This window comes from Phyllobates terribilis, unplaced genomic scaffold (genome assembly GCF_046119375.1).
Source record: "Phyllobates terribilis strain yellow unplaced genomic scaffold, ASM4611937v1 Scaffold_5__5_contigs__length_657084704, whole genome shotgun sequence".
Taxonomy (NCBI): domain Eukaryota; kingdom Metazoa; phylum Chordata; class Amphibia; order Anura; family Dendrobatidae; genus Phyllobates; species Phyllobates terribilis.
Genome location: NW_027362765.1, coordinates 35,845,668 through 35,866,703, shown reverse-complemented (window position 1 = coordinate 35,866,703; position 21,036 = coordinate 35,845,668). Strand labels below are relative to the sequence as shown.

General features: G+C 44.8%; 1 protein-coding gene across 2 annotated transcripts in view; it reads left to right on the top strand.

Annotated features, from left to right (window-relative positions):
- Positions 1-20,718, top strand: part of LOC141270645 (uncharacterized) — a 327,734-nt gene extending 307,016 nt beyond the window's left edge. Inside the window, exons 1-7 of one of the 2 annotated variants that reach the window (XM_073680730.1) lie at positions 630-697; positions 3,000-3,144; positions 3,274-3,453; positions 3,537-3,660; positions 3,744-3,841; positions 14,485-14,581; positions 16,710-20,718. In XM_073680730.1, coding sequence (XP_073536831.1) covers positions 672-697; positions 3,000-3,144; positions 3,274-3,453; positions 3,537-3,660; positions 3,744-3,841; positions 14,485-14,581; positions 16,710-17,794 — 1,755 coding nt within the window. In that variant the 5' untranslated portion in view covers positions 630-671 and the 3' untranslated portion in view covers positions 17,795-20,718. Of the gene's footprint in view, positions 1-629; positions 698-2,999; positions 3,145-3,273; positions 3,454-3,536; positions 3,661-3,743; positions 3,842-14,484; positions 14,582-16,709 lie in introns of those variants that run through there. The other variant, XM_073680731.1, reaches the window with a different exon arrangement.
- Positions 20,719-21,036: the final 318 nt, after the last annotated feature.

The following is a 21,036-nucleotide window of genomic DNA, read 5'->3' as shown; positions in this document are numbered from 1 at the left end:
ACACACGCGGCTCCACTCCGTACACCTCGTACACACGCGGCTCCGCTCCGTACACCTCGTACACACGCGGCTCCGCTCCGTACGCCTCGTACACACGCGGCTCTGCTCCGTACGCCTCGTACACACGCGGCTCCGCTCCGTACACCTCGTACACACGCGGCTCTGCTCCGTACACCTCATACACATGCGGCTCCGCTCCGTACGCCTCGTACACGCGTGGCCTCGCTCCGTACACCTCGTACACACGCGGCTCCGCTCCGTACACCTCGTACACACGCGGCTCTGCTCCGTACACCTCATACACATGCGGCTCCGCTCCGTACGCCTCGTACACGCGTGGCCTCGCTCCGTATACCTCGTACACACGCGGCTCCGCTCCGTACACCTCATACACACGCGGCTCCGCTCCATACACCTTGTACACACGCGACTCCGCTCCGTACACCTCGTGCACACGCGTGGCTCTGCTCCATACACCTCGTACACACACGGCTCTGCTACATCTACACTGTAAACCCCTCCTGACCCCACACATAACCTTCCCCTCATCCAGCACCATGACAACCAGCACAGCAGAGTCCTGCATCCACTGAGGCCCCTGATCATGTGACCCCTGACTCCTCCCCTCCTGTGACCTCATCACAGGTCCTGTGCGCACAGAACAGCCATATATGTGGTGGCGGCTCTGCAGGTGGAGGTATGTGGAGAGACCCCATTACTGGGCACAGGGGGCATTAACCCCCTCAGTGCTGAGACTATTGTGACCTCTGCCTCCCTTATTCCTAGTGCTGTGACCTTTCTCTTTCCTCCCATTTCTCTGTATCAGGTTTTACTTATTACGTCTTTTGTTGCCATTTCGGGTCCATAGAATGTAATTGATTGACTTCTGTTATCGAAAGACTGACCGCCACTTCCAAACAAAAAGACAAATGTGAACAGGTGCAAGCTAAGAGAGCCTCTCTATATGTAACTAACAAATTAAAGCTGCACTCTGTTAAACGCTATAATGTAAACATTGAATATGTGAAATTGGAATTGCATTACTGCTGTAGAAAATAAGGTAAAAAATGAAGGTACTTAGCGCAGAAATTGGCCAGTTCATGTCTGCCCAGCAGCCAGCGACAAGATGCACCTCCTCGGCTGGGACCCTGACCTAACATGACACCTCTCCCAGGCTAAAAGTCTACAATCATATAGGCAGGATCAAGCTCTATTTAAAACCACTGTAGTTGTATTTTGTCGCCATTTTCGGGTCCATATATTGTAACTGATCGACTTCTATTCTTATAATTTTTGGATATAGAAAAATGACAAAAATGTCATCATCGCTTTTCCTTTCTAAGTGTATAATAACTGTGATACCAAATACGTAGCAGTTTTTTTGTTATATGACTTTTCCACAATAACGGCACATTTCCTGGAACTTCAAAGCTTTTAGATCGTCGCTGTCAAAGAGGTGGAGTTAGTATTTTTCTGATTGCCATGACAACAATCGACAGCCTGCGATCACACAACGAGATGCAGATTATATTTGTATAACCACGTAGCTGAGAGAGTTGCTATTGACTGCAGCATCTAAGGAGTTAACTAGCCCCAGTGACCGGCGTGATGTGATAGAACCTCCCGACGTGCACACTGCCTCCGCTCAGCACCGTGATGTACAGTAATGATAAGGTTCAGAGAAGGATTAAATTGATTTTCCAACCATCTTTAGATGATAAACCATCACTGGGGCCCATCCATTACTACAGTGGGAATCCGAAGGCTCTCGTGGCTCCTCTCATTTCTCCTTACTACAAAATTGCAGGAGTGATGATCACATCTGTAATCCAGGAATCCAGGTTTGAAGGTCTAAGTGCAGTCCCGTAGTTTGTTGCTTCAAATTTTGGACCTATTTTGTTTATTAAGCAACATTTTATTTACAGGTTAGGAAATTTGAATTCTCGTGCTTCCTTTTCTTTTATTAACAGGAGTTATTTTCCTTGCTTTCCCTACTCCCTCCCCTCTCCTATTAAAGTTGATCTCCTATTCTCTCCCCCTCCCCCTTACTTTTATTACTGTATGTTTCTCCCCTTAAAAATGTTTAAAATACCAGTAAAATCACATGTTGCTACATCCTTGTGTGGACCTACGCCACAACCTTTACCTCTGTTGCTAAGCTTGCACTTTGGATGACACATGTGCAGTCCAGCAAAAGCATATTAGTGTGGCTGAGATTTGTGCTGGTATCCGGTCCAAGAGTCCATGTGTTTCTTCGGGTTAGCAAGTGTAATTTCTATTGTGGCCACACCCTATTTAAACTCCCAGCAAATTGGTAGGAGTTGCCAGTTAGATCAAGGCCCCACTATCAGTATTTGGTCAGTATTCGGTCAGTTCCTCACCTGGTTTTGGCTCCCACTCCTGAGAAAAAGTACTGACCACATACTGGTAGTGGGGCCATGGCCTTATAAGTATTTACTGGGCCTGTTCTGTTTACCTGCAATACCCTGCTACCTGAGGAATCTGTCACCAGGTTTTTGCTACCCCATCAAAGCGTAGCATGATACAGGGGCAGAGACCTAGATTTCATAGCATATACTGAGCAGCATGCAGCTGTTTCGACAGAATTACTGTTTTATCTGCTGCAGATGTAACAGTTCTCTGAATGCTGAGATCTGTATAACCCCACCCACATCACTGATTATCAACTTTCTTTGTACACTGCATAGCCAAAAAGCTGCCAATCAGGGTGTGGTTATACAGGGCTACCTACTAAGTAGAGTGGCTTCAGTAAAATATGTCCTTGGTAGCCCTTTCATGTACAGTTATCCTTACACAAGTGCGTAGAGCTTAGGGGAACAGATAAATGCTGAACTTGGCCATCTCCACCAGTTCTCCAAACTAGAGCTACCAGTCCATACAAAGAGATAATACAACATCTACGTGTTTCCCTTTATTATTTGCAGTAATTGTACTATTACATGGGATTCTTAATGATTTTCCATCTTCTTCCCATTCAGGTCCCTATTGGATCCTTTCAGTGAAGGTCTTCTATATAAGAGAATTTTCCTGATTGACCTCACAAGGATGGATAGGGACAAGGACAAGATGGTGGAGGGGATGTTACACCTCACCCTAGAGATCCTCTTCCGGCTTACTGGAGAGGTGAGAGATTCTGATGACGTTACATTACATCATTCTTATCTATGAGAATAACAGATGGACAGAACTGGAGAGGTGAGGACTCTGGAAATGTCTGTAGTGAGATTTATTAATGTGTCTCTCCATAACCAGGATTACACAGTAGTGAAGAAGACCTCTAGTGAGCGCTGTCAGGCCCCTGTGTCTGAGGGATGGGGAAGACCCCTGAGCCCAATCACAGGGCCTCCACCTCACCCCCTGATACATGAGGACATCAATGATCAGAAGATCCTAGAACTCACCTATAAGATGATTGAGCTGCTGACTGGAGAGGTGACACTGCTGGGAATGCTGGGACATTATACAGTAACGCTATGAAGGGATCGGGGAGATGACGATATCATTGTATGTGTCAGGTTCCTATGAGGTGTCAGGATGTCACCATCTATTTCTCCATGGAGGAGTGGGAGTATTTAGAAGGACACAAGGATCTGTATAAGGACGTCATGATGGAGGTTCCCCAGCCCCTCACATCACCAGGTAATAGACAGGACTAAATACACACAGCTGATAATTATCTGTATGTAAAGAATGAATTCAGTCCCTGTATGTGTCTCCTCCAGTTCTATCCAGTAAAAGGACAACACCAGAGAGATGTCCCTGTCCTCTTCTTCCACAGGACTGTAAACAAGAAAATCCCAATGTTCCTCAGGATCATCAGGTAGATGGAGAGAAGGTGTCATGAGATCTCCCATATGATGTGTAGACTGATTTGAAGGTCTTGTGTTCAGTCTTCTTTTATCCACCAGTATTACAGTGGTACGGAAAGTATTCAGACCCATTTAAATTTTTCACTCTTTGTTTCATTGCAGCCATTTGGTAAATTCTAAAAAGTTCATTTTTTTTTTCTCATTAACCCCTTCGCAACCCTGGGACTTTCCGTTTTTGCATTTTCGTTTTTTGCTCCCCTTGTTCCATGAGCCATAGTGTTTTTATTTTTTGGTCAATATGGCCGTGTGAGGGCTTATTTTTTGCGGGATGAGTTGTACTTTTGAACAACATTACTCGTTTTACCATATCGTGTACGGGAAAACGGGAAAAAAATTCCAAGTGCGGTGAAATTGCAAAAAAGTGCAATACTACAGTCATGGCCAAAAGTTTTGAGAATGACACCAAAATTATATTTTCACATGATCTGCTGGCCTCTGGTTTTCATTAGTGTTTGTCTGATGTTTATATCACATACAGAAATATAATTGCAATCATATTATGAGTACCAATAGGTTATATTGACAGTTAGAATGAGTTAATGCAGCAAGTCAATATTTGCAGTGTTGCCCCTTCTTCTTCAAGACCTCTGTAATTCTCCCTGGCATGCTCTCAATCAACTTTTGGACCAAATCCTGACTGATAGCAGTCCATTCTTGCATAATCAATGCTTGCATTTTGCCAGAATTTGTTGGTTTTTGTTTGTCCACCCGTCTCTTGATGATTGACCACAAGTTCTCAATGGGATTAAGATCTGGGGAGTTTCCAGGCCATGGACCCAAAATCTCTATGTTTTGTTCCATGAGCCATTTAGTTATTACCTTTGCTTTATGGCAAGGTGCTCCATCATGCTGGAAAAGGCATTGTTGGGCGCCAAACTGCTCTTGGACGGTTGGGAGAAGTTGCTCATGGAGGACATTCTGGTACCATTCTTTATTCATGGCTGTGTTTTTAGGCAAGACTGTGAGTGAGCCGATTTCCTTGGCTGAGAAGCAACCCCACACATGAATGGTTTCAGGATGCTTTACAGTTGGCATGAGACAAGACTGGTGGTAGCGCTCACCTCTTCTTCTCCGAATAAGCTGTTTTCCAGATGTCCCAAACAATCGAAAAGGGGATTCATCAGAGAAAATGACTTTGCCCCAGTCCTCAGCAGTCCACTCCCTGTACCTTTTGCAGAATAACAGTCGGTCCCTGATGTTTTTTCTGGAGAGAAGTGGCTTCTTTGCTGCCCTCCTTGAAACCAGCCCTTGCTCAAAGAGTCTCCGCCTCACAGTGCGTGCAGAAGCACTCACACCAGCCTGCTGCCATTCCTGAGCAAGCTCGGCACTGCTGGTAGTCCGATCCCGCAGCTGAAACAGTTTTAAGATACGGTCCTGGCGCTTGCTGGTCTTTCTTGGGCGCCCTGGAGCCTTTTTGACAACAATGGAAGCTCTCTCCTTGAAGTTCTTGATGATGCGATAGATTGTTGACTGAGGTGCAATCTTTGTAGCTGCGATACTCTTCCCTGTTAGGCCATTTTTGTGCAGTGCAATGATTGCTGCACGTGTTTCTTTAGAGATAACCATGGTTAACTGAAGAGAAACAATGATACCAAGAACCAGCCTCCTTTTAAAGTGTCCAGTGATGTAATTCTTACTTAATCATGACTGATTGATCGCCAGCCCTGTCCTCATCAACACCCACACCTGTGTTAATGGATCAATCACTAAAACGATGTTAGCTGCTCCTTTTAAGGCAGGACTGCAATGATGTTGAAATGTGTTTTGGGGGTTATAGTTCATTTACTGGGCAAATATTGACTTTGCAAGTACAGTAATTGCTGTTAAGCTGATCACTCTTTGACATTCAGGAGTATATGCAAATTGCCATTACAAAAAATGAAGCAGTAAACTTTGGAAAAATTACTATTTATCTCATTCTCAATACTTTTGGCCATGACTGTACAGATGTTTTTTTTTTGTTTTTTTACCACGTTCACTGAATGCTAAAACTGACCTGCCATTATTATTCTCCAGGTCATTATGAGTTCGTAGATACCAAACATGTATAGGTTCTTTTTTATTTAAGTGGTGAAAAATAATTTCAAAGTTTGCTAAAAAAAATAAATTAAATAAATGGCGCCATTTTCCAAGACCCATAGCGTCTCCATTTTTCGGGATCTGGGGCCGGGTGAGGGCTTATTTTTTGCGCGCCAAGCTGAAGTTTTTATTGATACCATTTTGGGGTAGATCCAATGTTTTGATTGCCCATTATTGCATTTTATTGCAGTGTTGCGGCGACCAAAAAACGTAATTCTGGGGTCTAGAATTTTTTTCTCGTTACGCCGTTTACTGATCGGATTAATTCTTTTTTTATATTGATAAATCGGGCGATTCTGAACTCGGCGATACCAAATATGTGTATGTGGGGTTTATTTTTTATTATTTTATTTTGAATGGGGCGAAAGGGTGATTTAAACTTTTATATTTTTAATTTTTTTTTTAATATTTTTAAAAACATTTTTTACACTTTTTGCTTGCTTCTCCATAGGAGACTAGAAGCAGCACTTGTCTGATCGCCTCTGCTACATAGAGGTGATGAGCAGATCACCTCTATGTAGCAGAAATGCTCCTGTGCTATGAGCGCCGACCACTAGGTGGCGCTCATAGCGATCAGCTCATGACAACCACCAGAGTCTGCTGCAGACCCAGGGTTCTCATGCCCACGCATTGGTGACCCGCGATCACGTGACGGGGTCACCAATGAGCGGTGTAAGTGACACGCTTCCGGCGCGGCGATGTTAAATGCCGCTGTCAGAGATTGACAGCGGCATTTAACATGTTAACAACTGCGGGTGGATCGCGATTAATAATAATAATAATAATAATCAGCTGACATGTGCCCGGTTCAGTGTGGGCTCAGCGCCGGAGCCCGCGCTGAACAGGGGGTTACAGCCTGGTGCGTACTAATACACCACAGGCTGTAAAGTGGTTAAAGTACACTCTGCACCCCATCTTGACTGAAAAAATACATAAATGTAGACATTTTTGCAAATTTATTAAAACAGAAAAACTGAAATATCTCATGGTCATAAGTATTCAGACACTTTGCTCAAACACTCATATTTAAGTCACATGCTGTCCATTTCCTTGTGATCCTCCTTGAGATGGTTCTACTCCTTCATTGGAGTCCAGCTGTGTTTAATTAAACTGATAGGACTTGATTTGGAATGGCACACTTCTGTCTATATAAGACCTCACAGCTCACAGTGCATGTCAGACCAAATGAGAATCATGAGCTCAAAGGAACTGCCCAAGGAGCTCAGAGACAGAATTGTGGCAAGTCACAGATCTGATGTATCATCGGCATCTCTGCCTCCTGCCAGGCAGAGACGCCGTTCCCCCTCACCACCGCGTTCCCAGTCCGGCGTCTTCCTACTCTCCCCCTGCTGCTGCTGTGGCGTGCACCGCGCGCAGCTTCCCGGGCACCGCGCTTAGTGCGTGTGCGCTCCCTCCCTCTTAAAGGCCCCGCGCGCGCCTTCCTAAAGAGTCTTCGGCCAATGGCCGGAGGACTTCCCCTTTATAAGGCACCTCCTCCAAAATGGAGGTGCCTGTGCAAGGTTGTTGTTTTGTGTGCTAACACTTTCCTCAGCCCTCAAGTTCCGCTGCCTGTCGGTCCAGCCCGCCAGTCTGTCTATCAGCCGTGCCCACCAGCCTGCGTACCCGGAGCTCCTGCCATGCCTGCCAGCCTGCCTACCTGGAGCACCTGCCAGTTACCTGCCATGCCCACCAGCCTGCCTACCCAGAGCACCTGCCAGTAACCTGCCGTGCCCGCCAGCCTGCCTACCTGGAGCACCAGCCAGTAACCTGCCGTGCCCGCCAGCCTGCCTACCCAGAGCAACTGCCACTAACTTGCCGTGCCCGCCAGCCTGTCTACCTGGAGCACCTGCCAGTTACCTGCCGTGCCCGCCAGCCTGCCTACCCGGTGCACCTGTCTGGCTATCAGCCGTACCTGCCTGCTTATCTACCTGGACCACCCGCCAGCCTTCCTGCCGTGCTCATCCGCTGTACTGGTCAGCTCCTGTTATCTGACCCGTGGGAATCACCTGCTCTCACACAAGGTCGGTCCCAAAGTGGCACCTGGTTCACAGAGTCTACTAAGCCGCCGTGTGACCTGGGTCGGTCCGAGTAGGCACTTAGTTATGCCCCTCTGGTCCCTCCTTGCACTGAAGCATAGAGGTTCCACCACCCGGACCGTAACAGTTTGCACAGGCAATGGAACCCGGTGGCTCCCAGGCTCCTTCGCTCTCTGACCTGTACCAAGAGGTCTCTCGCCAGAGATCCCAACAGGATACTATCCCGTCCTATCCGCGGACGGTCAACTTCCACTTGGACGCGCTGTTCACCCCGACTGTGTCCGTCTCTAACCGAGCGGCACCCGCTCCGGCGGCACCTCAACCCACTGGCGCTGTGGCACCCAGCTTTGGACCCCGGCTCTTTGCGCCTCCACATTTTGGTGGTGATCCCGTCCTATGTCGGTACTTCATAAATCAGTGCACGCTGCACTTTGAACTCCTGGCACAGCAGTTCACCTCCGACCGGACCAAGGTGGCGTTCATCATGTCTCACCTCACCGGAGAGGGGTTGGCATGGCTTAACCCTCTGTGGGAAAGAGGGAATCCCCTGGTGTCCGATCTTCTGGCTTTCCTCGCTGCCTTCCGGAAGGTCTTCGATGAGCCCGGACGAAAATCTTCTACTGCCTCCTCACTTCTCTGTCTCTACCAAGGGGGTCTCACTGTGGGCCAGTATGCCATACGTTTCTGAACCCTCACATCTGAACTTGCCTGGAACAATGAGTCCCTGGTGTCCACCTTTTGGGAGGGTCTTTCCGGACGGATCAAGGATGAGCTAGCAGGTCGTGACACCCCTTCCACCCTGGACGACCTGGTGTCATTAGCTACCCGGATTGACATCCGTTTTCTGGAACGTGCTAAAGAGATGACCCGGGAGAGAAGATTTACGCGTCCCGCTCCAACATTTCAAAGGCCTGTCCCACAACCAGCAATTCCCCCGGGCGTGTTTGTCAGAGCCTTTGCAAATTGACCAAACCAAGATGGTCAAGTCTCGCCTGGAGACACGCCGAGCCGAGGGGAGTTGCATCTACTGTGGCAGTATAGAGCATCTGATCCGTTCCTGCCCGGTAAGGCCGAGAAACTCCAATGTCTAGGGCCGCTCAGAGAGGTTGTCCCAGGCAAGAATAAATCCTCTCCGTCCTTGAGTCTGTCTGTTTCTATTTCCAGTGATGAGACCCTCTTCTTTGAGACTGCCCATCTGGATTGCGGAGCCGCTGGGAACCTCATTCAACAGGCCGTTGTGGAGCGTTATCAGATTCCTACCGTACGTCTGGCTGAACCGTTGGCGGTTGCCTCCGTGGATGGGAGGCTTCTTCTGGAGACTATCTTGCTTGTCAGAGCCTGTAACCCTCCAGGTGGGAATGCTGCACTCGGAGAAGATCACCTTTCCTGTGCTGTCTGGTATCTCTCACTCCCTCTTGCTTGGTCTACCCTGGTTACAAAGACATGAGCCCGTCCTGAATTGGAGATCTGGTAAAGTGCTCCGTTGGGGTCAGGAATGCCATGAGACCTGTCTGGTTCCCTTTCGTCCTGCTCGAACCCCGTCTACTCCAGCTAATCTCCCTATGTGGATGTCTTTGACAAAAAGGGGGCTGAGACACTACCACCTCATAGGCCGTATGATTGTCCCATCAACCTGGTACCTGGTGCTTCTCCTCCCCGTGGGCGAATCTACCCTTTGTCGCTGGCCGAGACCCGTGCCATGTCTGAGTACATAGAGGAGAATCTTGCTAAGGGATTTATCCAGAAATCCACCTCTCCGGCTGGAGCAGGATTCTTCTTCGTCAAGAAGAAAGACGGCTCTCTACGTCCCTGTATCGATTATAGGGGTCTAAACAAGATTACCATAAAAAATAAGTACCCCCTGCCTCTTATCTTGGAGCTGTTTGACCGCCTTAAAGGCGCGAAGATCTTCACCAAGCTCGATCTTCATGGGGCGTACAATTTGGTCCGGATTCGCCAGGGAGACGAGTGGAAGACGGCATTCAACACCCGGCACGGTCACTACGAATACCGCGTGATGCCCTTTGGTCTCTGTAATGCTCCAGCCGTCTTCCAGGAGCGGGTTAACGACATTTTCTGAGATATCCTGTATTCTTGCGTGGTGGTGTACCTGGGCGATATCTTGGTTTTCTCTCCGGATCTGCCCTCACACTGGAGGGATGTTCGTCAGGTTCTGCTGAGGCTCCAGAAGAATCGCCTGTACGCTAAATACGAGAAATGCCTCTTTGAGCAGACCTCTCTGCCATTCTTGGGCTATATTATTTCCGACACTGGTCTGCGAATGGATCCCGAGAAGGTATCTGCCGTTTTAAAGTGGCCCCCGACCAGAGGGGTTGAAGGCGATTCAACAATTCCTGGGCTTCGCAAACTATTACCGCCTCTTCATTCCTCATTTCTCCTCCCGGTCTGCTCCCATCTCTGTGCTCACCCGTAAAGGAGCAAATCCCAGGGAATGGGCTTCCGAAGCGGAGAAGGCCTTCGTCTCCCTTAAACAAGCCTTCTCCTCCCCTCCTGTGTTACACTATCCGGATTGCAACAAGCAGTTCTTCCTGGAGGTTGATGCGTCCTCCTCCGGGGCCGGAGCAGTGCTCACCCAGAAATCCTCGTCCGGGCGAATGGTGACCTGCGGATTCTTCTCCAAGCTCTTCTCCTCGTCCGAACGCAACTACTCTATAGGAGATCGAGAATTGCTGGCCATCAAGTTAGCATTGGAGGAATGGTGCTACTTGTTTGAGGGGGCTCTGCACCCGGTGGTCATCTACACTGACCATAAGAAGCTCGCTTACTTGCAGAACGCCCAAAGACTAAATCCACGTCAGGCCAGGTGATCTCTATTCTTTGCCCGATTCTGCTTCATTCTGCACTACCGCCCGGCGTACAAGAACTTTAAAGCTGACGCTTTATCCCGCCCATTCCTGTCTTCCGACCAAGAGGAGGAGCCTCTACATATCATTGACCTCTCCAAAGTAATGACTATTGCTCCGTTTGACCTTTCTCATCTTCCACCCAGTAAGACCTTTGTAGCGGTTCCGGATCGGAAGAAGGTTCTATTCTTGGGCCATCCATCCAAACTAGCCGGTCATGCTGGCCAGAGGAAGACCTTTCTGTTCGTTGCCCGACATTACTGGTGGCCTTCTCTGCGCAAGGATGTTGCGGACTTTGTCGCGGCTTGTTCCTCTTGTGCCTGTAACAAGGTTCCCAGGCACCTTCCAGCCGGCCGTCTCCTTCCTCTTCCCGTGCCTTCCGCTCCGTGGCAACACACTGCAATGGACTTCATCACGGATCTTCCTGTTTCTGCCGGTTGTACTGTCATTTGGGTGGTCGCCAACCACTTTTCTAAGATGGCCCACTTCATCCCTCTGCCTGGTCTTCTGTCTGCATCTGTGCTGGCTAAGGACTTCATCCATCACATCTTCCGTCTTCACGGCCTACCCCTCCACATTGTCTCGGATCGTGGAGTTCAGTTCACTTCGCACTTCTGGAGAGCTACGTGCAAGCTGCTGGATGTCTCTTTGAATTTCTCTTCTTCTTATCATCCTCAGTCCACTGGTCAAGTGGAACATATCAATCAGATCCTTACCAGCTTTCTTCGGCACTTTGTCAACGCTCACCATAGCGATTGAGTTGAGCTCCTGCCCTGGGCCGAGTTTTCCTATAACAACCATGAGAGCGAGTCTTCTACTAAATCCCCGTTTTTTGTGGTCTACGGTCGACACCCCCGGATTCCGTTTCCCGTCTCTTCTTCAGTGGACAATCCTGCCGCTGAGTCCCTTGTCAGTGAATTTTCGGCTATTTGGGAAGACACTAGATCTGCGCTACTTCAGTCCTCCGAGCGGATGAAGAAACATTCTGATAAGAGATGTCTGGATCCGCCTCAATTTCATCCAGGAGACAAAGTCTGGCTTTCCTCCAAATATGTCCATCTCAAGATACCTTCATAGAGGTTGGGTCTGCAGTTAATCGGTCCGTTCGAGGTTCTGAACCAAATTAATCCCGTGGCTTACAAGCTGAAACTCCCGGTCACCTTACGGATTCCCAACTCCTTTCATGTATCTCTCCTCAAACCAGTTGTTCTTAATTCTTTCTCTGATGATCCAGGTACCACCCCAGCTCCAGTCTCCGCTGAGGACGTCTTTGAGGTAGAGAACATTTTGGCCACCAAGAGGGTAAGAGGAAAGACCTTCTTTCTTGTGGATTGGAAGGGGTTTGGCCCGGAGAAGAGGTCTTGGGAACCCAGGGAGAACATTCATGCCCCTCATCTTCTTAAAAAATTTATTGCGGGCCTAAAGAAGAGGGGGCATAAAGGGAGGGGGTACTGTAGCATCGGTGTCTCTGCCAGGCAGAGACGCCATACCCCTCACCGCCGTGGTCCCTGTCCAGCGTCTTCCCGCTCTCCTGCTGCTGCTGTGGCGCACACTGTGCGCAGCTTCCCGGGCACTGTGCTTAGGGCGTCCTAAAGAGTCCCCGGCCAATGGCCGGAGGACTTCCCCTTTATCAGGCACCTCCTCCAAAATGGAGGTGCCTGTGCAAGGTTGTTGTTTTGTGTGCTAACACTTTCCTCAGCCCTCAGGTCCCGCTGCCTGTCAGTCCTGCCCGCCAGTCTGTCTATCAGCCGTGCCCACCAGCCTGCCTACCCGGAGCACCTGCCAGTTACCTGCCGTGCCCGCCAGCCTGCCTACTCGGAGCACCTGCCAATAACCTGGCGTGCCCACCAGCCTGCCTACCCGGAGCACCTGCCAGTTACCTGCCGTGCCAGCCTGCCTACCTGGAGCACCAGCCAGTAACCTGCCGTGCCCGCCAGCCTGCCTACCTGGAGCACCAGCCAGTTACCTGCCGTGCCCGCCAGCCTGCCTACCTGGAGCACATGCCAGTTACCTGCCGTGCCCGGCAGCTTGCTTACCCAGAGCACCTGTCTGACTATCAGCCGTACCTGCCTGCTTATCTACCCGGACCACCCGCAAGCCTTCCTGCTGTGCTCATCCGCTGTACTGGTCAGCTCCTGTCATCTGACCCGCGGGAGTCGCCTGCTCTCACACAAGGTCGGTCCCAGAGTGGCACCTGGTTCACCTGCCCGGTCCCTCCCTGGTTCACGGAGACGACTAAGCCGCCGTGTGACCTGGGTTGGTCCGAGTAGGCACTTAGTTACGCCCCTATGGTCCCTCCTTGCACCGAAGCACAGAGGTTCCACCACCCGGACCCGTAACATCTGGCAAAGGTTACAAAACAATTTCTGCATTACTCAAGGTTCCTAAGAGCACAGTGGCCTCCATAATCCTTAAATGGAAGAAGTTTGGGACCACCAGACGTCTTTCTAGACCTGGCCATCCAGCCAAACTGAGCAATCGTGGGAGAAGAGCCTTGGTGAGAGAGGTAAAGAAGAACCCTAAGATCACTGTGGCTGAGCTCCAGAGATGCAGCAGGGAGATGGGAGAAAGTTCCACAAAGTCAACTGCAGCCCTCCACCAGTCGGGCCTTTATGGCAGAGTGGCCCGACGGAAGCCTCTCCTCAGTGCAAGACATATGAAAGCCCGCATAGAGTTTGCTCAAAAACACATGAAGGACTCCCAGACTATGAGAAATAAGATTCTCTGGTCTGATGAGACGAAGATAGAACTTTTTGGTGATAATTCTAAGCGGTATTTGTGGCGAAAACCAGGCACCAGTCATCACTTGCCCAATACAATCCCAACAGCGAAACATGGTGGTGGCAGCATCATGCTATGGGGGTGTTTTTCAGCTGCAGGGACAGGACCACTGGTTGCAATTGAAGGAAACATGAATGCGGCCAAGTACAGAGATATACTGGATGAAAACCTCTTCCAGAGTGCTCTAGACCTCAGACTTGGCCAAAGGTTCACCTTCCAACAAGATAATGACCCTAAGCACACAGCTAAAATAACAAAGGAGTGGCTTCAGAACAACTCTGTGACTATTCTTGACTGGCCCACCCAGAGCTCTGACCTAACCCAATTGAGCATCTCTGGAGAGACCTAAAAATGGCTGTCCACCAATGTTCACCATCCAACCAGATGGAACTGGAGAGAATCTGCAAGGAAGAATGGCAGAGGATCCCCAAATCCAGGAGTGAAAAACTTGTTGCATCATTCCCAAGAAGACTCATGGCTTTACTAGCTCAAAAGGGTGCTTCTACTCAATACTGAGCAAACGGTCTGAATACTTATGACCATGTGATATTTCAGTTTTTCTTTTTAAATAAATTTGCAAAAATTTCTACATTTCTGTTTTTTTTTCAGTCAAGATGGGGTGCAGAGTGTACTTTAATGGGAAAAAAAGGAACTTTTTAGAATTTACCAAATGGCTGCAATGAAACAAAGAGTAAAAAATTGAAAAGGGTCTGAATACTTTCCGTACCCACTGTATATGTTTTATGCTTGTGTAATGAGAGCGGTGGAGATGTCAGGATTAGAGCTGATCAGAGATGAGGCTTCTCCATTTGTTTGTGACTTTTACAATATTAGTTTCAGGGTGAAGATCTGACACATATTAATATTATAGAGACATATGTGACGGGTGATGAGTGGTGTAAAGAGGAAATTCCTACATATGGCTATCCAGGTGAGTAGTAACTATTAAATGCTGAAAAGTCACAAATTAATTTTAATAAATGGCTGCTACAATTTTATGTTGATCTTATAATTAACCCCTTCACGATGTGGCAAATTTCCGTTTTTGTGTTTCCGTTCTGACATCGTTTTTTGGGGAATTGTTTTTACGGTGTACACTTTAACCTTGCAATAGGATTCTTGTCATCAATACAATTACGGCGATACCTAACATGTCCAGTTTTTTTTTATTATTATAGTGGTGAAAAAAAAAATCTTTGGGTTGAGTCGCCATTTTCTGAGACCCGTAGAATTTTCATTTTTTGGCCAATGAAGCTGTGTGATGGCTTATTTTTTCGGGGCAAGACGTTTTTATTGATACCATTTTGGGATAGATGTGACTTTTTTGATCGCTTGTTACAGCATTTTTTTTGTGGAATTGGGGCGCCAAAAAAAAAAAAAATCACATAATTTTGGCATACTTGAATATTTTTCATTTATGGTGTTAACCGATCAGGTTTGATAGATCAGACATTTCTAAATACGGCGATACCCATATGTGTATTTTTTTTAATAGCTTTATTTTCAGTGAGGGAGAAGGGGATGATTTGAACTTTTAGGTTTTTTTTATTTCATATTTTATAAAACTTTTTTTTTTAACTTTTCACAGTTATTGTTAGTCCCCTAAGGGGACTTTAAAATGTGATTGTCTGATCGCCGTGATTGTTAGCGGCAGGTCCTGGCTGTAATTCACAGCTATCACCTGCCAGGCATGGGCGGCCTCGCTGAGTTGAGCCCACTCCATACAGCCGCTTCTGACTTGCGCCATACATGTACCGTGGATGTCATATTGATGACATTATGATATTGTTATAGGTGATAACATTTTGAGCTTTTACAATATGGACATGATATAATCCTTTATGAAGGAGGCTTATTTCTTCATCATCTGCTGTCCAGATTTTAGCTCATAAGAAACATTAACTCCTATTAGACTCTTATTATGTTACTGTGTGCTAACATAATACAACGCATGGAAACATAATAATTTATTAAGTATTGAAGGGTATTAGACCAGTGATCAAAAAGGGTATACATCACTGAAAAATGTTTTGCCAATTGTCAAAATAGTCTGTACACCTGGAGATAAATTCACAGAGGGGTATAATTTCCATTATGTGGTCATATAAGGGGGTTCTCTGCTGTTCTGACACCTTAAAGGGGTTGTACGGTCCAAATCGATAAGTCTGCAATCACAGAAAGTGACTGCAGACTTATGAATCCCCCCAGCGTGTGCACTGTGCGCTATGGGGATTTGCCTATTTCAGAACTGGGAGCGGAGGATATGCATAAGTTATACATACTCCTGGCCAGTGAGCGCAGCCTTGCTTCCATACACTTTCCAATAATTTATCATTAACATAAAGTACAATTTGTCCTGAAACTAGCATTTCAGAATCACTGGGATGTGTATATGCATTCCAGAGTTAAAAGTGAAGTTTAAATTTACGCAATATTTTCATAAGTAATCGGAAATTGTTATCGATTTGAATTTACTACTAAAGTAAACTACAACGTGTTAAAAAAACAATCTCAAAATCACTGGAATATGTAGAAACATTCCTGTGTTATTATCACATTATTAAGTTGGATTTGAAATATTTGGCCTGGTCAGGAAGGTGAAAACTTGCTTCCGTTTGAAAGGGTTAAAGGAAAAAATTGCTAACCCAGTCTTACACTTTCTCAAAATTCATGATGACTTCGGGAATGGCCATACTGCTCTTTACTGCGCTGAAGGACTTGTAACTGTCTTTGATTGTGTGAGACAGACATCACATAGTAGCACTGACTGGTCCCTTTATGATTCTCCAATGAGCATTTCACTACAATATAGTGATGACAGACACACTGAAACATGAACTTATAAGATGCTGCCTTCAACACAAAATTGGAAAATTGCTAGAGAGCTGCTGGTGGCCTAAAATTAGGATCTAGTGGTTCTTGATCTGAGGTCTACTATCAGATTGAAAATTTGAATTTTGGTACATAACTTCCAATTTTTTATGGACATTTAATATAGAAGTGTTGTGAAAGTACATATTTAAAGATTATTTGAAAATAATTTGTTTTATTCTTGGCAGATGACGGTGACAGGAGATCAGAGGGACAACTGATACCTTTAGGTTTTAAATCAAATGAACTTGATATCACGCAAGATATAATAGAAGAATATTCCATTATTCCAGATATACCATCATCCCTTCACAGCAAAGATCTTTCATCTGATCTTGTTAAACAGGTCCAAACTTCTGATTCATCACAGACTATTAAGAAAACTAAGCATCACAAAACAGGTGTTAAAAACCAAATTGATCTTGCAGGAATTAAGCCACTTTCATGTTCAGAATATGGAAAAAGCACTTCTTTCAAGCATGAAAAAATACACACTATGGAGAAAACATTTTCATGCTCAAAGTGTGGGAAAAATTTTAATCAGAAATTGGATCTTGTAAAACATGAGATTAGGCACACATATTCATGTTCAGAATCTGAAACATGTTTTATAAATAAATTAAATCTTGCTAAACATCAGATAATTCACACAGAAGACAAGCCATATTCATGTTCAGAATGTGGGAAATGTTTTAAATACAGATCAAATTGTTTTACCCATAAGAGAATTCACACAGAGGATAAGCCATATTCATGTTCAGAATGTGGGAAATGTTTTAGAATTAAAGCACATCTTGATAGACATCTGAAAGGTCACACAGGAGAGAAACCATATTTTTGTTCAGTATGTGGGAAATGTTTTCTCATGAAAGAAACTCTTGTGAATCATCAAAGGACACACACAGGGGAGAAGCCATATTCATGCTCAGATTGTGGGAAATGTTTTAAACAGAAATCAAATCTGGTTATACATAAGAGAGTTCATACTGGGGAGAAGCCGTATTCATGTTCAGAATGTGGGAAATGTTTTACAAATAAATCAAATCTTGTTAGACATCAGATGATTCACACAGGGGAGAAGCCATATTCATGTTCACAATGTGGAAATTGTTTTACAAATATATCAAATCTTATTAGACATCAGATGATTCACACAGGAGAGAAACCATATTCATGTTCAGAATGTGGGAATTGTTTTACAAATATATCAAATCTTGTTAGACATCAAAGAACTCATACAGGGGACAAGCAATTATATCTAGAAGGTGATTAATGTTTTATTTGAACAACATATTTTGTTGCTCCAAAAAACTTAAGGGAAGGGGCAAATTGTACAAGAAGACATGTAACAAAGACTGTTAGCGTAAAGTCAAATATGTAAAAAAGAAAGGGAAAGCAATTTGGAGCTTAACGAGGAGCTTTCACCAATTAACTCACGTTGAACTGGACACAGCTCATAAGATATTTTTCTTCTTTTTTACTTTCCGTCGCGGAAATATTATCAAAGTATTTGTCACTTAAGTTAATTTCCGTTAAGTCCAAGTGGGCTTTGAGAGCTTTTCAGTGTTTTTATTTTCCCTGTATTATGGTGAGAAATCATAAGCATGCAGCAACACTTGGGGGAGAAGGAGAACCCACCACACAACAGACTAGACTTTCTTCTGTGTGAGACATAGAATGACAGCCTACTCAGCTCTCACTGGAGAGCGATTGCAAGTTGCATAGCAGACTTGAGTGCTATTACTGACACCTTCTAACTTTCATCTCCTGGCAGTCCCTGTGGAGATAGGGGAAGAACTGCTGAGTTTAGCTGTGTCATATTACAAACCCAACTATTAATTCTCCTTTCATAGTGCTGCCGGCTTAGCTATACTGCCGCTCCCTTCACACTGTCTGACTGGAGATGAGAGCTCAAAAGTGTGAGTTGCCACCTTTATGACTGTTATGCTCACTGCAACTTGTAATCACTCTCCAGTGAGATCAAGTTGTCTTTACATCTCACCCAGGAGAAAGCCCAATTTAAGCTACAGTGGGGGCATTTTCTTTTTTCCCCTGAGTGTTGCTGCCTGCTTACGATTGGTCAACTTCATACAGCGGTAAGAAGTACACACCCCTAGTGAAAACTATCTGATATCGCCCACTTGGAGTTAACAACTGAGTTATTACTTGACAAATACTTGGATTGCTAATATCTCAACAACAGACAGGTAACAGTAAAAAAAAAAGTTTTATTCTGCTCTTTAGCCACTTTCCATCGTGTGTACAGGTCAACCATCTAGATGTGGAGTTTGCTAATAAGTTCATCATCGAAAGGGTTAAACTGTGAAAATATACATAATTGACATGTCACAGCATCTTTAACCACCCAAAGTACAACTTTTTCATATTTTTTATCCTGCCCATTTATTGTCGAAAAATATATAAATAAAAAACAATAACTTATTGTTGTTATTCTTGCTTCCAAAAAATTTAATAAAAAGTGATCAAAATAACAAAATGTTACCTAAAATGATACCAGTGAATATCATAAAATTGTCCCACAAAAAATAAGAGCTCATGCGGCTCCATAAAATAGTTGTAGTTCTTAAAATATGGAAACGCAAAAAAAAAAAAAAATATATATATATATATATATATATATATGTATATATATATATATAACGCAAAAATATGTATATATATATACACACACAGTATATATATATTTTGAAACTTGGCAAATTGTTGCAGGAAAAGTAATGAGCTATAAAGAAACTATACATATTTGGGATCACCCAATTACCAAATCTGTAAACTGTGCATGCTTTTTATGCCAACCAGTGAACTCAATAAAAAAGGCAAAATTACTTTTTTTATTCATCATGCCGAAAAAAAATATTTAATAAAAATTGGTCAAAAGGTCACATTAACCCCCAAATCATAAGAATTAGAATTAAAATTACAATTTGACAATCAAGAATGAAAAGAAGAAAAAAACCGAACACCTCATTTAATGAAAAATAAACGAAAAAGTAACTGGGGGAAAATGTTGACATTTGTGTCACATGCCACACATTAATTTTTTTAAAACAATTTTGGATTCAAAATATTCACTTGATAAATGCCTCATGGGCTGTATTTTTCAAAATTAGTTCCCTTCAGGTATGGGGAGGGGGGTATCCACCAAATTAATGCCTCAGGGGCTCTGAAAATACTATGCGGCAACCGGAAACCATTTCAAAAGTAAAGTGGCGCTCCTTCCCTTCTGCCACAAACAGTAGTGTACAATCACATGTGGGGTACTACTGTATTGGGAAGAAATTGTGTAATAAACTGTAGGGTACTTTTTTTCATATTACCTCTTTGGAAAATTTAAAGAAATACAAAACTATTTTTTTTAATACTCAGTGGTAAAGGAATCAGTGAAACACTTGTGAAGTCAAAATGCTAAGCAAACCTCTGCATAAATCTTTTGTAGTTTCCAAAAGGGGGTCACTCTTGATAGTTACCACCATTTTGGCACTTCAGTGGCTTTTCAAATATGACATGATGCCTCAAACTATTCCTGAAAAATCTGTGCTCCAAAAGTCAAATTGTGCTCCTTCCCACCTGAACCTTTGAATAAGGTTAGTACGTGAGGAAAGAGAATAACGCAGATGTGTTTTAGAGAGCGAGAGATAGAAGAGTCACTTTACATTTGGCAAAACTGGTGACTTTGTGTTACAGAAAATTCTTTCATCTCTACATGGTATTCTATAAAGCCATACGTTTTAGTTAGACAAGACAAAGAACAAAAAGGAGCCATTGCATTCAAGTATATCTTTCTGTGAAGCACTACGGCTTGTCAGAGATAATGCAGTGTGAAGACCTGGCCGTAGACCATAGGCAGAGATGAGACTAGTCCAGTGTCACTCAAGATGATTGACAGGTCCAGTCTACAGCAAGAGCAATATCCTGGAATGGCACTGGGAAAAGTCGACCAGGGGCAGAGCCAGACTAGTATTATTTCTGCTAGTGGCACCCGGCCGGTTCTTTAATTTATAAATCATCTGAAATGCTGGCACGTTTTAGAGAAATAGATACATGGCTGCAATTGTGCAGCCAGGCTCTGATTCACGTTGTAAGTTGTTTGGGCAGTGTGAATCCGCTAACCTTTAAGTCGTCTTCTTCAATGAAATCTGGACTGTTGTATAAGTTGTAGAGGCTTAGTATAATGCACTTTTTTTGTCTTTTTTAGTTAAGTAAATTGTACTGTTTCGCTTAAAGATTGTGTGTGATTCATTTTTGTTTTTTCCTTTTCTTAATCCATTGTACAAAATTTGGTCGTCTTGTGCCTAAGCATTAAGATATGCTTTCACTAGGACTAAGAGGTCGAGGCCGACCACTGAAACACCAGCCCATAGCTTTATTCCTCCTCCACCAAACTTTGTGAATAGCACAGTGCAGTGAGGCAGATAACATTCTACTATCATTCAGCAAGTCCAGACTCTATGAAACTGTTGGAGAAGTACAAGTTATTAAACCGCAGAACACATT